At 42.9% G+C, this 15,535-nt stretch overlaps 1 protein-coding gene across 1 annotated transcript; it reads left to right on the top strand.

The window, feature by feature from the left end:
• The first annotated feature begins 195 nt into the window (after positions 1-195).
• On the top strand, positions 196-13,980 carry nr1h4 (nuclear receptor subfamily 1, group H, member 4). The gene is made up of 9 exons (XM_035525568.1): positions 196-350; positions 1,025-1,402; positions 2,416-2,556; positions 3,668-3,807; positions 8,567-8,665; positions 8,931-9,030; positions 9,241-9,387; positions 12,684-12,797; positions 13,412-13,980. The coding sequence occupies exons 1-9, from the start codon at positions 266-268 to the stop codon at positions 13,648-13,650; spliced, it is 1,443 nt and encodes a 480-aa protein (XP_035381461.1). The 5' UTR covers positions 196-265; the 3' UTR covers positions 13,651-13,980.
• Positions 13,981-15,535: the final 1,555 nt, after the last annotated feature.

Below are 15,535 nucleotides of genomic sequence, written 5' to 3'. Positions count from 1 at the left end.
GTTTGCTGATGAATATATATATCAGCCTAGATATTGAAATGGACTGTGTATGGTAGCGTGGCCTTTCTCATTATGATCCAGCTACTTGTAATAGAGTCACAGGAATGTGACTGGTGTTTGGGTTAATGAGCGACTATAGACACCTTTGTTCCCGTGGCGTTTTTCAGCCAGGACTGAAGGTCGGTGAGGGTCGGTGATTCACGAGAAGGTGTGTTTCAGTTGCGAGAAAGAGCGAAACACCTCAGTAAACTGAAAATGGTGTTAAATGGTCAGTATTTGCGCGAGAGGCAGATCACAGGTAGCCAAGCAGGGTGCTGCTGAGATGTCCATGGGGCAAGAGAGGACTCCAGGTTGGTACATACTATCTTGAGTAAACTTAGAAAGGAATCACGGGTCATTTCTGTTGCAGGTAATAGTTTAAAAGACTTATGTGGGCAGTAATGGAACAGCACTCAGTTTCATGTCTGTTGTATTAACATTCTCTGAGAGGGCTACATGTTGTCAATATTCTTTTGCAACTAAGTGAATTATTGCAACGAATTCTTTGTGAAGGATTGGAATATACGGTTTAACGGCTAAATGACTACAATGACTAAACAAATAATTGAATACATATATATATGTGTGTGTGTGTGTGTGTGTGTGTGTGTGTGTGTGTGAATTTACAGCATTATAAAGTACCAATTCAGAGTCTGAGTGGTTAATTATTTCTAACTTTATTTGAGGGTGTGGTGTACCAGGTCCTGTAGAACTTCCAGGAATTCACTTCCATATCAGCAATTATCTGCTGGAAAAGGGATAGATGTGTGCAAGCTTTTAAACACTGTAAATGAGTTATCATGCTGGTGACACTACTGTTGGTCAGACAGGTAACACTACTACTGTTTGTTGGAGCTTCACTAATTGCTGCTTTCATTTAAGGGCCGTGCTTTGTACGTTGCGTTTAACCCAAGCTTCCTGACTCTGTGTCAGGCATATGCTGACGGCATTGCCTCACGCATGGTGTTCCCTCCTCCTCTTTCAGATATCCTGGCAGAGCAGAGTAGCCCTCTGCTCCATGACCCAGAGGCCCTGTCCTTCTCCTGCTATCCCAGCATGCAATACTCCACAGTGGAGCCACCCATATCCCCACAGTCATACTACTCCAGCCAAAGCTATTATCCCCCCTACGGCGGCGACGAGTGGTGTGGTCCGTCCAGCCTGGGCGAGCTGAGGAAGGATCCCCTGGAGGTGGGATTCGACACAGAGATGGGGAAGGCTGCACCTGTCATTCCTGCTGGCTATAAGAGATCCAGGCACCCTGCTCAATCAGCCAGGATGAGGAAGGAAGAAGTGTGTGTGGTGTGTGGGGACAAAGCCTCGGGGTACCACTACAACGCCCTCACATGTGAGGGTTGTAAAGGTGAAGACCACACGTCACCTCATAAACGTTTGCACATTGTCTCCTACCACGTAACTGTATTTACAGGACTTTGTTCTTCCGGGTTTATGGCCGCAACACAACCTGGCTGGGTTTCTGTCTGGGTTTCCTCTTGGCGTTACCATGCTGACTCTACAAAATGAGAGATACAACTGATTATACACAGACCTTCCAGTTTAAACACCCCCCATGCCCTAATTGATTTCTTGATGACAGCGTACCTGTGCAACATGCCGGCAACCCGATCCGGCAAACTCTGTTGCTATCCATGATACGCAACCCCGCAAACCAATTTTAGCTCTTTAGAAAGCCATTGGGTGGATGACTGCAAGTGTAATTCCACCTGTGCATGGACAATGCCCAAAGGGCAGGCACTGTGCTTTGCACCCAGAGCCCCAGATGCTTGGCCCACCTTCACGCTCCTTCACTCCCAGACTAGGTTCAGTTGCTTCTAGGCTTTCGGGCTGAATTATGAAGCTCGGAACAAGAGCCAAGTGCCACCATGCAATGTTAATGCATGTCACTGCGCTCAGCAGAGCCCTGCTAGAATGTGTAATTACTTGTGCCAGAAGCACTCTGGCGGCTGGAACAGTATCTGCGTGACGGTGTCATACGTGGATCGCAGTTTTATGTGCTGGTGGTGCTTTGGTACGTGCAGCCCTGTTCAATGGCAGCATTTGGCAGGGTCCATGGTAGCACTGTGGTTAATGTATTTACCATGTACTTAGAAGGTTGTGGGTTCAAACCCCACTACCAGCTTGCCGCTCTTGGTCCCTGAGCAAAACCCTTAACCCTCAATTAAGTTATGTTCACTCAGAAACAACTTGTTATATATAAAAGCATTAGTTGAATGCTGTAGTACTTTGAAAACAATGAAAGAGCTGCTTATTTCAACTTCTTGTGCAGATGCTATTTTTGCTATTTTTTATTCAAACAAACACGTAACACACAACTGCTACAAATGCTATAGAAATATCTTTTTATGTTTCTTGCAGGGTTTTTCAGAAGAAGTATAACAAAGAATGCTGTGTATAAGTGTAAGACTGGAGGGAACTGTGAGATGGACATGTATATGCGTAGGAAGTGTCAGGAATGTCGACTCCGGAAGTGTAAGGAGATGGGAATGCTCGCTGAGTGTGAGTGCCACAGGCTTCTCCCATAATTCACCCACTGGCGTTCATCAGCTTGCACTACACATTCACCCTCATGTGTACCATTTTTCTTTTGTGAACTGATGCAGTGTAATGGCAAATCAATCATGACTGATGTTACTGTACATTTGGGAAAACTGTAATACAACTTTTATAGAGAATTTTAAACACAGCATGTGCCAAATGGACTGGCAGAGACACTTAGGCAGAGATCACACAGATAGCGGGCATTGTAGCTTCAGGATATAAAGGTAGAAACGCAACCATGACAGCCCTGGACCATCCAAGTGCGTGAGATTCTCCTCTGGGAAAGGAGGGTTTCCAGACGGACAGAGGAACGACACTTCTGAGTAGGGGACAGAGGACTTTTAATGGGCGGAAATAACAGCAGGAGGATTATGTGTTATGGTTTGTGGTAAGGAGACGAGAGATAACGGCATTCTTCTGGGTTTCCCAGCGAGGACGGCGTAGCGGCGCCGCAGAGTTCTTGGCTAGCGTGTGCATGTGCTCAGCTCCTGTTTCTCATGAATAGTGTATCGACGTTTAGATGAATATTACAACAGCAGGAATCCAGGCCGCTCTGTGCGCGCCTAGATCCGGCCACTCCGCGGGCAGGACGGGAATGCTCCCCTCCATTCTATTCCTTTTTAGTGAAGGGGCATTTCCCTGAAGCTGACCTGTACCACACATGACACAACAGAACCACTTGAAACCTTATACACATGATCTAATAACTCAACACCTACATGGCATGTGCCTTTGTTCAAATAGCGCATGTCTGGAACGTGAGTCCCACTTTACGGTGCTTGTTTTATTAATACGCAGTGCTGTATACGTAATGCTATTTGAAATGTCCCCCCCCCCCCCCTTTTGTGGTTTATAATGTACCAATGTGACTTCATAGTGAAGCTCCCAAAGGGAATTAATCATGGGAATATTTATGGTCAGTGTGTGATCTTTGCTTTGGTGGACTGATCTCAGTACAGTGTGTGATCTTTGCTTTGGTGGGCTGATCTCAGTACAGTGTGTGAACTTTGCTTTGGTCACTGATCTCAGTACAGTGTGTGATCTTTGCTTTGGTGGGCTGCTATGGAAGGTTTGTTAACAGAGATCCAGTGCAAGTCCAAAAGACTAAGGAAAAACCCCAAATCCTCATCAGATACGACGGGATTTGACACAGATGTGGGGGACGGTGGAGATGCAAAACAGGTCACTTCTACAACAAAAACAGTAAAAGTGAGTGCACATTTTAAATATTTGAATTAGCTTTGGGAATTTCTATCAAAAAGTATCCTGGTACATATAATATAATCATTATTACATTTGCAAGTCAAAGATGGTTCCTCATTAAGCTGCATCTCATATTTAATTTTTATGATTTATTAAATTACACACATGGCATACATTACAAATACATTTATTTCAGCCTGCGACCATAATTTCTGTGTATTAATACGCACAGTGTGTTTATTTAGTGTTTGGAGAATGCCAGTTTTGTTTGGTTTTTTGTTGGTTTTTGTTACAGTTGTATTCCAGAACAATGGATTAGAAATAAAATCACAAGCTTAGAGTGAAGAATATCAGTTTGTTGGATGAAAGAGATCACTGCCTTATTGCAAACCACAGTGTCCAGCAGCACTGACCCTCCGGTCATCCCTACAGAGGAGCAGTGATTTTCACTACCTATCAACTATCCAGCAGCTTAGACTGACCCAACAAGGCACTTGGCAAATTAACATAATTTTAATAACAAGAAAATAAAATGTTTTGTTGGATAAAACGCTTAGTTCATGGTTGCTTTGTCCATGGTTCCTTCTGGTAAAAGACTACAGCTCAAAGAGATGAATAGGCAAAGGCTTCCTCACTGATGCTCTGACAGTCCTGCTTGTTTGAGCAGGTTTAGTTTGAGCAGGTTTAGTTTGAGCGGGTTTAGTTTGAGCAGGTTTAGTTTGAGCGGGTTTAGTTTGAGTGGGTTTAGTTCGAGCAGGTTTAGTTTGAGCAGGTTTAGTTTGAGTGGGTTTAGTTTGAGCAGGTTTAGTTTGAGTGGGTTTAGTTTGAGCAGGTTTAGTTTGAGCGGGTTTAGTTTGAGCAGGTTTAGTTTGAGTGGGTTTAGTTTGAGTGGGTTTAGTTTGAGTGGGTTTAGTTTGAGCAGGTTTAGTTTGAGTGGGTTTAGTTTGAGCAGGTTTAGTTTGAGTGGGTTTAGTTTGAGCGGGTTTAGTTTGAGTGGGTTTAGTTTGAGTGGGTTTAGTTTGGGCGGGTTTAGTTTGGGCGGGTTTAGTTTGGGCGGGTTTTCTTCAATAAGTAAAATGCATGATTGGTCTGGACTGGACATTCCAGCTTCCTTCCGGACTGAGCCCTCCGTGGTGTTTTCAGGCATGTAGTTGGATCTGTGCCAAAACATCTGTGGTTTTTGTAAACCACAGAATTAGTCACCTGAGAAATCATCAGCAGTCAGCATTCCTACGCACCCGTACACACCCATACACACCCATACAGACCCATACACACCAATACAGTCCCATACACACCCATACAGTCCCATACACACCCATACAGTCCCATACACACCAATACAGTCCCATAGACACCCATTCAGACCCATACACACCAATACAGTCCCATACACACCCATACACACCAATACAGTCCCATACACACCAATACAGTCCCATACACACCCATACAGTCCCATACACACCAATACAGTCCCATACACACCAATACAGTCCCATACACACCCATACAGTCCCATACACACCAATACAGTCCCATACACACCAATACAATACCATACACAACAATACAGTACCATACACACCAATACAGTACCATACACAACAATACAGACCCATACACACCAATACAGTCCCATACACACCAATACAGACCCATACACATCCATACAGACCCATACACACCAATACAGTCCCATACACACCAATACAGTCCCATACACACCAATACAGACCCATACACACCAATACAGTCCCATACACACCCATACAGACCCATACACACCCATACAGACCCATACACACCAATACAGTCCCATACACACCCATACAGACCCATACACACCCATACACACCCATACAGTCCCATACACACCCATACAGACCCATACACACCAATACAGTCCCATACATACCCATACAGTCCCATACACACCAATACAGTCCCATACACACCAATACAGTCCCATACACACCAATACAGTCCCATACACACCCATACACTCCCATACACACCAATACAGTCCCATACACACCCATACAGTCCCATACACACCCATACAGTCCCATACACACCAATACAGTCCCATACACACCAATACAGTACCATACACAACAATACAGTACCATACACACCAATACAGTACCATACACAACAATACAGACCCATACACACCAATACAGTCCCATACACACCAATACAGACCCATACACATCCATACAGACCCATACACACCAATACAGTCCCATACACACCAATACAGTCCCATACACACCAATACAGACCCATACACATCCATACAGACCCATACACACCAATACAGACCCATACACACCAATACAGTCCCATACACACCAATACAGACCCATACACATCCATACAGACCCATACACACCAATACAGTCCCATACACACCAATACAGACCCATACACATCCATACAGACCCATACACACCAATACAGACCCATACACACCAATACAGTCCCATACACACCAATACAGACCCATACACATCCATACAGACCCATACACACCAATACAGTCCCATACACACCAATACAGTACCATACACAACAATACAGTACCATACACACCAATACAGTACCATACACAACAATACAGTACCATACACACCAATACAGTACCATACACACCCATACACTCCCATACACACCCATACACACCAATACAGTACCATACACACCCATACAGTCCCATACACACCAATACAGTCCCATACACACCAATACAGTAGCATACACACCAATACACTCCCATACACACCCATACACACCAATACAGTACCATACACACCAATACAGTACCATACACACCCATACAGTCCCATACACACCAATACAGTCCCATACACACCAATACAGTAGCATACACACCAATACAGTCCCATACACACCAATACAGTCCCATACACACCCATACAGTCCCATACACACCAATACAGTCCCATACACACCAATACAGTACCATACACAACAATACAGTACCATACACACCAATACAGTACCATACACAACAATACAGACCCATACACACCAATACAGTCCCATACACACCAATACAGACCCATACACATCCATACAGACCCATACACACCAATACAGTCCCATACACACCAATACAGTCCCATACACACCAATACAGACCCATACACATCCATACAGACCCATACACACCAATACAGACCCATACACACCAATACAGTCCCATACACACCAATACAGACCCATACACATCCATACAGACCCATACACACCAATACAGTCCCATACACACCAATACAGTACCATACACAACAATACAGTACCATACACACCAATACAGTACCATACACAACAATACAGTACCATACACACCAATACAGTACCATACACACCCATACACTCCCATACACACCCATACACACCAATACAGTACCATACACACCAATACAGTACCATACACACCCATACAGTCCCATACACACCAATACAGTCCCATACACACCAATACAGTAGCATACACACCAATACAGTACCATACACACCCATACACTTCCATACAGACCCATACACACCAATAAAGTACCATACACACCAATACAGTCCCATACACACCCATACACTCCCATACAGACATACATGTTCTGTGCAACGCTGTTTCACTGATGAGGTAAAAGTTCATTTCATCTTCCACACTTTCCTGTTTTGAACAGGCTGATCCAAATTTATTATCTGTCCATAAGATTTTGTCTTGGAGTTCAACAGTTTTGGTTAGGTGATTCATGACAACCTGGTTTGTACTTTTTTAGATATATTGGAATATGGTTAGAGGTAGGGAATTCTGTCTGATTAACACAGTTCAGCCACAACTTGTCACATAACTCTTGCCTCCCACAAGTCACCGGGTTTGGCCCACCACGTGACTTGGGAGGATATGTTCGTGGCCATGCCTGCGCCTTATCTTGTTTGAGTATTGAAACCCTTGTTGGTGAATGCAGTATCGTTGGTGTAGCGGTTAGCTTCATTATTGTTGCCATGTTCAGGTTATGCGTGAGTGCCGTTATGTTGCATGTAATAAACGTTCATCCGCGTCAACTGAGACTGTGCATCCCGCTTCACATGTAACACTCTGTTCATTTGATATTTACATTTAAAGCATTTAGCTGACACTTTTATCCAGAGTAACTTATAATTCTGACTGAGTACAACTTGAGTAATTGAGAGTTAAGCGTCTTGAACAGGGACCCAACAGCAATAACTTAGCAGTGGTGGGACTTGAACTGGCAACCTTCTGATTACTAGTCCAATACCTTCACCACTGAACTAATTAACCCTGAGTAAGCAGGAACCTTCACTCGTCATGCTGCTAATTTTAAAAGTAATAGTGATTTATTTTAGTGAGAAATGAGAAAAGGTCAAATCAAATGCAGTCATGTGCTAAAATGGTGTATGTACACAAACATATCTGACTGCACACACAGACACGTAGCTGTCCCTGTTGCTGGATTTGTAACAGTGGTCATTTTTATTGAAGTGTCATGCAGATTTTTCAAGGTCAGTTTTAGCGACGGTCCTCTAGCAGCTCTTCTCTCCTGCTGCTGGTGTTGTGATATAAAATCGTTGTATTAGAGTCTTACTGGGTCAAAGGTTATTCAGTAATAAACAGAATTCACACTTAAGGTTGTTAAGTACAATAAAAAAAAACATAATGGCTCTCAAAATTATTTGGGATGTAAATAATCTTTTCCTTTTCTCATTGTAGGAAAAAGTGGAACTCAGTCAAGAGCAGCAGAACTTGTTAACTTATATTCTTGACGCATACAACAAACACCGTATCCCTCAAGACATGGCCAAAAAACTGGTACGCATTTAAATATTGTGCTTTTGGAAATTGGGTGACATTTTGAGAGGACATCTGTGTTCATGTTAGACAAGGCTTTGATAAACCATGTAAACTGTACTAGGCTCTGAGCCTGATAACTCAGAACACTAACAGACCACACATAACCTCTGCTACCGTGTACAGTTATGCAAGCGCAGCTATCAGCCTTTGTCTTGTAAACTGTCCATGGAGGACATTTGCATTGGCAGGCTGACCTCTGTTCATGCTTTCCCTTCGTCTCCAGCTGCAGGAGCAATTCAGCACTGAGGAGAACTTCCTGCTCCTTATAGAGATGGCAACCACTCATGTCCAGGTTCTGGTGGAATTTACCAAAAAAATCCCAGGTAATCAATGTAATTGCTGCATTATAGCAACACACACACACACACACATACACACACACACACACAGACATCCAGCCTCCAGCAGTTTTAACAGTTATTTTAGATAAAGCATGGAAGGGTGAATAAAACACTGATCGGGGGGGGGGGGGGGGGCGTTGATGAGATGTGGAGAGGGCTCATCTTTTCGTCTTCTGGGCGATGTGTGAGCAGGGTTCCTGTCGCTGGACCACGAGGATCAGATTGCCCTGTTGAAGGGCTCAGCCGTGGAGGCCATGTTCCTGCGCTCGGCCCAGGTCTTCACCAAGAAGATGCCACACGGACACTCAGAAGTGCTGGAGGAGCGGATACGCAAGAGCGGTACCTCCTCTCTCTGTGATAACATCAGCCATGCTCCTCCTAGCAGATCTACACACCCCTATCAAGAGCGGTACCTCCTCTCTCTGTGATAACATCAGCCATGCTCCTCCTAGCAGATCTACACACCCCTATCAAGAGCGGTACCTCCTCTCTCTGTGATAACATCAGCCATGCTCCTCCTACTATATATGACTCTACTATATAGTCAACTATGCTGACATTATTTTGCTTTATTTGAAAATGTGCATGTTCACGGCTTTAATTCAATTAACCATCAATTAACTCTCAATTAAACATTAATTACTAATTTAATTAGTCTGCTAATAAGCAATAAATAAGTGTAAGATATTTGGAAACCAATTTCTGTGTGAGCTTGATAACACTGATTTAGGAATGACCTTTGACCCTGTTTGGGGCTGGTCTCCGGGGAAGATTGACATCAGTATTGTCTCACTCTGGCCTGTAGTGGGGACTTTCAGATATCTGATGGTGTTGATTTTCTAATGGTGCCCATTAAATGTCCAAAATCAAAGCTGCAGCTTACAGCTGAATTTAGACGAACATTTAGACGAACTCTTTAGTTGAACTGAATGCCACACACTGTGTGAAACACAGAAAAGAGAAACACATATTGGTAAAATACCATTTCACACCATTTCAAATAAAACTGTTTTTCAGATTTGCATGGTACATGACATATACATGTTGTTTAAGTCAAAGTACTGGGCTGTGGGTGATATGATGATTTCACAAACATGCACTGATTTGATTTGATTGAGTATTTTAAGACACACCCAAATCAAATTCTCCAAACGCACCGTTTAAGGGCACATTATAGTCCACAGCAACACCAGCCTGTTGCGTTGGGTGTCTGAGAGCACAACCTGGTTTGATATTCACCTGAGAGTGCAGCAAAACGGTTTTCCTGTCTTGACTTGGAAATGTTTAAAAAAAACAACAACAACAACACTTCAGCTTCCTCGGCCTTCTGACGGGTGATGGAGGTGTGATGGAGGGGTGATGGAGGAGTGTCATCTCTTTGCAGTGCGACCCCGTGCAGCCTGTCTAAGCGCATCACGCTCTTTCCCCGAGTGAGAGCTCCAAAATATTCACGCCAAAGGCCAGGCGGAGGGAGACAGAGAGCCTGTATGAAGAGGCCATTGTTCTCTATCCAAACATCGAGGATCTTTTGTCCCTATATCAGCCTCTCGGCACTAGTGACATTTCCCTGGTCTGACGGCTCTGTGGTGCCTCTGGCTGGGATCGGGGGGGGGGGGGGTCATTTCTTCCACTTACCCTCTTTTTTGGGATGCAGTGACAAGGATTATCCCTCCATCTCAAAGCATTTAAATGAAGAGCTTAGAGGTCCGCATTCATTCATGACTGCATCTCTCTGAAGTAAGCAGTGCTCTGCTCCTCTACAGTGCCAGACACAAAGCGCCCAGCGAACAGATCGAGTTTCCAGCAGGGCGTCTCTTTCACGCAAGACGCTTGTTTACCTTTTCTTTCCTGTACGTATTTGATTGTTTGCATCTCTGTGTCACAATTCTTCCCGCTATTTAAAGACTACTCCTGAATGTAATTAGAGTGAGTTGGGTTTCACCAGATTGTATGTATTGACCTTTCATTAAGGATTTCTGCCAACTAGCTGATTTGAACAAAAGAGATCACCTTATGGTCCTCGAAACTGAACAGCTTTCCATCAGAAAAGAGCCCTTAGCTCTCATTCCAAACAAAGAATAATAATTATGGCAATGATGGCAAAACAAAGAGCTTCCAGAAAAGAGGAGGAGCCCTTTAGACAGATGCTTCCTGAAAATGCTCCAGAACACACACCTGCAGCGCCCAGTCCCTTCGGGCCCAGTTACAGAGGGCAGCATGGCTAGTGTCATGGACCCTCTGTCCATGTGCAGGTTATTGTCTCCGGTTGTCCCCAAACAAACCTATTTTTTATTTTCAAAGGCAAACATCCAGGTTGTGGTAGATAACTCCTTTAAGTATGTACCATATTTACACATATGTACCATATGTACACTTCACACACACGGTATGCATAGTGCCCAAGAATATGAATTAGGACATGTTCTTTGAAAATGAAATGAAATGATTGTTGATTTGTTTTAAAACAAATCGTGTAAACGCTGCTTCCAGGTAGAAGCTCAATATGAGGTCAATTAATTTCAGATTTAAATAACGGTTTTAGTGCGGCAACGTTTGTCTGTTTTTCCTGGGCGATTGACAAGACTGCCTCCCAGTGGCCACATTTTTCATTACACCGCCTCCCAGTAGAGACATTCTTCAGCACTCCTCATTTCTCAGAAGAATTGAGGCCCCACACTCGTCCTTGCTGCTCACAAGGTTCACGCACAGACTGATTAATTTTTAAGACATTTGAGCTAAGTGACAGATTTATTAATTCTTTCTTTTTGCACAAATCCTTTTTTGTATGTCACAGTAAAGCAGGAGAACTTGCTGATCCAACGTTGAAAGGGAAGCCCCAAAGAATTCCTCAGGACCAGGACAGAAATCCTTAGACTGATGCTGCCTTGTGATTGGCTGACTGGAATAACTTCAGGAGTTTTGCATTTGTTTTCTTGGAGGTGGAAACATATTGTGATTATCTTTCCTCTCCTGGGCCAGAGCCTCATTCAGAATTGGAAAGACAAGACACATGACTCTAGAGTGAGAGTGGGCCACTATACGGCTCTAGAGTAAGAGTGGGCCACTATACAGCTCAAGAATAAGAGTAGGCTACTACATGGGTCTAGAAAAAGAGGAGGCTACGAGTCTAGAATATGAGAAGGCTACTGTATGGCTCTAGAATAACAGTAGGTTACTACAGTATGTTTACATTTCTTTACCAAAAATAAAGTAAGCTAAAGAAATGACGGATCACCTGATATCATCAATTACATTTGAAGCCCATGTTTACAATACAAGTACAATACAGGTACTCTCAACAGTTCATAACAACATTAAGAGTTTCTTTTTTTCAGATGGAAATGACTGCTCTGACCTATTTATCAGTCATGAACTTTATCATAAAACAAACATAAGAATTGCCTTTTACTTTTGTGTTTAACACACAGGAAGCATCAGTATGGAGGGCGGGTCAATTATCGTGTTCATAAGATACAACATGTGTCACTGGATGAACCATGTCTGAATGCACCTCCACTAAATGCACACAGTGAACCGCTTGCTTGCCGTAACCTGCCCCCTGGAGTCGCTCGATCCAGAAGGCTTTTCTGCACGCTTTGTGTTAAGCTGCCTGTGCCTCCGTCTTTCCCCCACAGGGATCTCGGAAGAGTTCATCACCCCCATGTTCAACTTCTACAAAAGCATCGGGGAACTGCAGATGAGGCAGGAGGAACATGCTCTCCTCACAGCCATCACCATCCTCTCCCCAGGTGAGCCCAACAAACAAACAAACAAACAAACAAACAAAGACCACACACTGCAGCCTAGCGTAAGATAAAACCCAAAGCGAAATGGACTGAAGACGCTCTACCTCTGAAGACATGTGTACCTCCTTTGCCTGAAGTTAAACTTTGGTCATCTATTTAAGTAATAGTTAATGATAAATAAAGGACGTTTATGGATGTGTCAAGCTAAAGATTAGTTTCCTTTTCCTTATTACCACATGTTTAACCTATTTTATCCTTATTGAATTTGAAAGTTTTTTTTTCCAGGATAATGCTATTTAATAGGTGTCTTAGAAACTCTAAGAACACCAATTTTAACAAACCTACATTGCCATTGTGTAGAGTAGTAATCACAGTTTATTTCACACTAAATTCACTGTCATATTTGTTTCCTGTTTTCGTGAATCTACTGAATCTGTATGTGGTTGATATTTATGTATGCCTGTGATGAATCACTACTCCTATTGACGCGTTAGCTAACCTACGGGTGTTAAAGAAGCGGCCTAGTCTTCATGGGCAGCTATGTGAGTGGCTGATTCTCGAGACGACTCTTAGGTCAGTTTCGATACGGTGGTGACCGGGTGTCTTTCCTGTGGCAGACCGGCCGTACGTGAAGGACCAGCGGGCGGTGGAAAGGCTCCAGGAGCCAGTGCTGGACGTACTAAGGAGGTTCTGCAAGACACAGCACCCCCACAAGCCCCAGCAGTTCGCTCGGCTCCTGGGCCGGCTCACTGAGCTCCGCACCCTGAACCACCACCACGCTGAGATGCTGGAATCGTGGCGCACCAGTGACCACAAGTTCAACCCTCTGCTGTGTGAGATCTGGGACGTACAGTGACACTGCTGCAACAGGGCAGAGGAGGAGTTGGGGAGCCCAAAGACTTTTGCTGTGCTTTTTCTACTTCTTACAGATGAGGTGAGATGGTGTACGCTAGCGTGTGGGTCTGGAATGGACATTCAGAGTATGATGTCATATCCTGTTCAGAAAAGACTGTAACAAAGGGTTGTATGGTCATGAACTTCACTCAACAAATGCAGGAGTGATTGTAAGATGTAATAATGAAATAAATGATCATTTGTATGTTTTTATAACTTTATTTTGTTATAAAAATTTAGGTCAATCCTTGAATGAACAAATGAGATTTTAATCTTTATCATGTCTCTAATGTTTGAGTTTAAGTAAATGTATTTAATAATAAAAACTTCTATTAAGTTTTTAAACATTGAATGCACATAATTTTGCACTGAAGGATAAAGTAAAAATAATGAATTATTATTATTATTATTATTATTATTATTATTATTAGTTATTTAAGCACAGTACAGTAATCCTTCCTCATTGTCCTTACTAAGAAAACATAAACAATTGGTTAGCAAAATCGCTGGCTTAGTTTTACCTGTTAATTAGGACAATAGTTTCTAAGAACCTTCTTTGTAGTTAAACAGGTAAACTTATGCCAAAGGCCTGTAGTAACACAGACATGTGAACGGTTTCACTGTTTAAATAAGAGATATTACACCAGCACTTACCTTAAAAGAAAAGTTATTTTGTGAGAGAAAGGCATTATTTGTTATTAAAAAAAAGTCTTTCAGAGTACATTTTGAAAACTGAACAGAAATATACTTGCTATATAAGGTGAACCTTGCAAGGTGACTGGAAAAGAATAGGCTACATGACATATTAGCTGGCATTGCCGAGTTCTCAGAAACACACTAGGAGCATTCATCAGGCTTCGTACAGTCCAGGTTCCTGTTTGAACGTTTCTTACACATTCAAGCGTATCGATTCTAGATTTGTCCTAACGAATGGCATGCTGCCTGCAGCTCACACACACGCGACCTGCTGCAGTAAATTGTGCATAAATGACAACTGCAGTCTGTGCTGACAATGCAAGAGACTACGATCTCTCTCTCTCTCACACAAATAGCAAAAGTCTCAACTGAATTAAACACGCACTCATCTCGTCTGAGAACTTATTTTTCTGCTGCTTGTGTCAACCAGTTGTATTTAGCTTCAAACTTTATTTTTTAATCTCTGAAACAATTCCCGGGGTCCGGACCTCATAGCACTGGATACGGGCAAAGGGCCACCTTGCCTCGCTCTGTATTTCATTACGTGCCGGTGGCCTTTTTTCTGTGCCGTGAACAAAAGTCCAAAATGATATCAAAACTCAGGTTGTGGCGTGCAGGGTGGGTAAAGCTGATGGATATGAAATATAAAGCATTCAGATACACAAGGCATATATTGACATATGCAAATACTTTTTTTTTCCTTGTCCTTTTCATGCATTAACAAATCACAAACAAAGTTTGAATCCACCTGGTGCAGGAGCAAGGCACAGGGCTCACGAGGGTGTGCACGGCAAGCAGGATACTGAGGGTAACCCCCACCCAGAAGAAAATAAATATTTTAAAGGGCCACCACCCTGCCTCGTGCAGTGGGGCCCCAGAAATTCTGCTGTTTCACTGTTTGAATCCTGCTAAAATTAACTGTTACCATCATCTTTGAAATACTAAATTAAACTACATTAACTGAGAAAATTACATTAATACTACATTGATAGTACATTAATACTACAATACTACAATAATACTACAATAATATTACATTAATGCTACATTAATACTGTATTAATACTACAATAATACTACATTAATACTACAATAAACCGATGATGCAGCACCAAAGTGAAACAAGACAAGCAAAGTTTCTATAGCACTTT

The sequence above is a fragment of the Electrophorus electricus genome, chromosome 4 (assembly GCF_013358815.1).
Source record: "Electrophorus electricus isolate fEleEle1 chromosome 4, fEleEle1.pri, whole genome shotgun sequence".
NCBI lineage: Eukaryota > Metazoa > Chordata > Actinopteri > Gymnotiformes > Gymnotidae > Electrophorus > Electrophorus electricus.
Note: the sequence above shows the minus strand (reverse complement) of the source record. Positions and strands in the feature narration are given on the sequence as shown.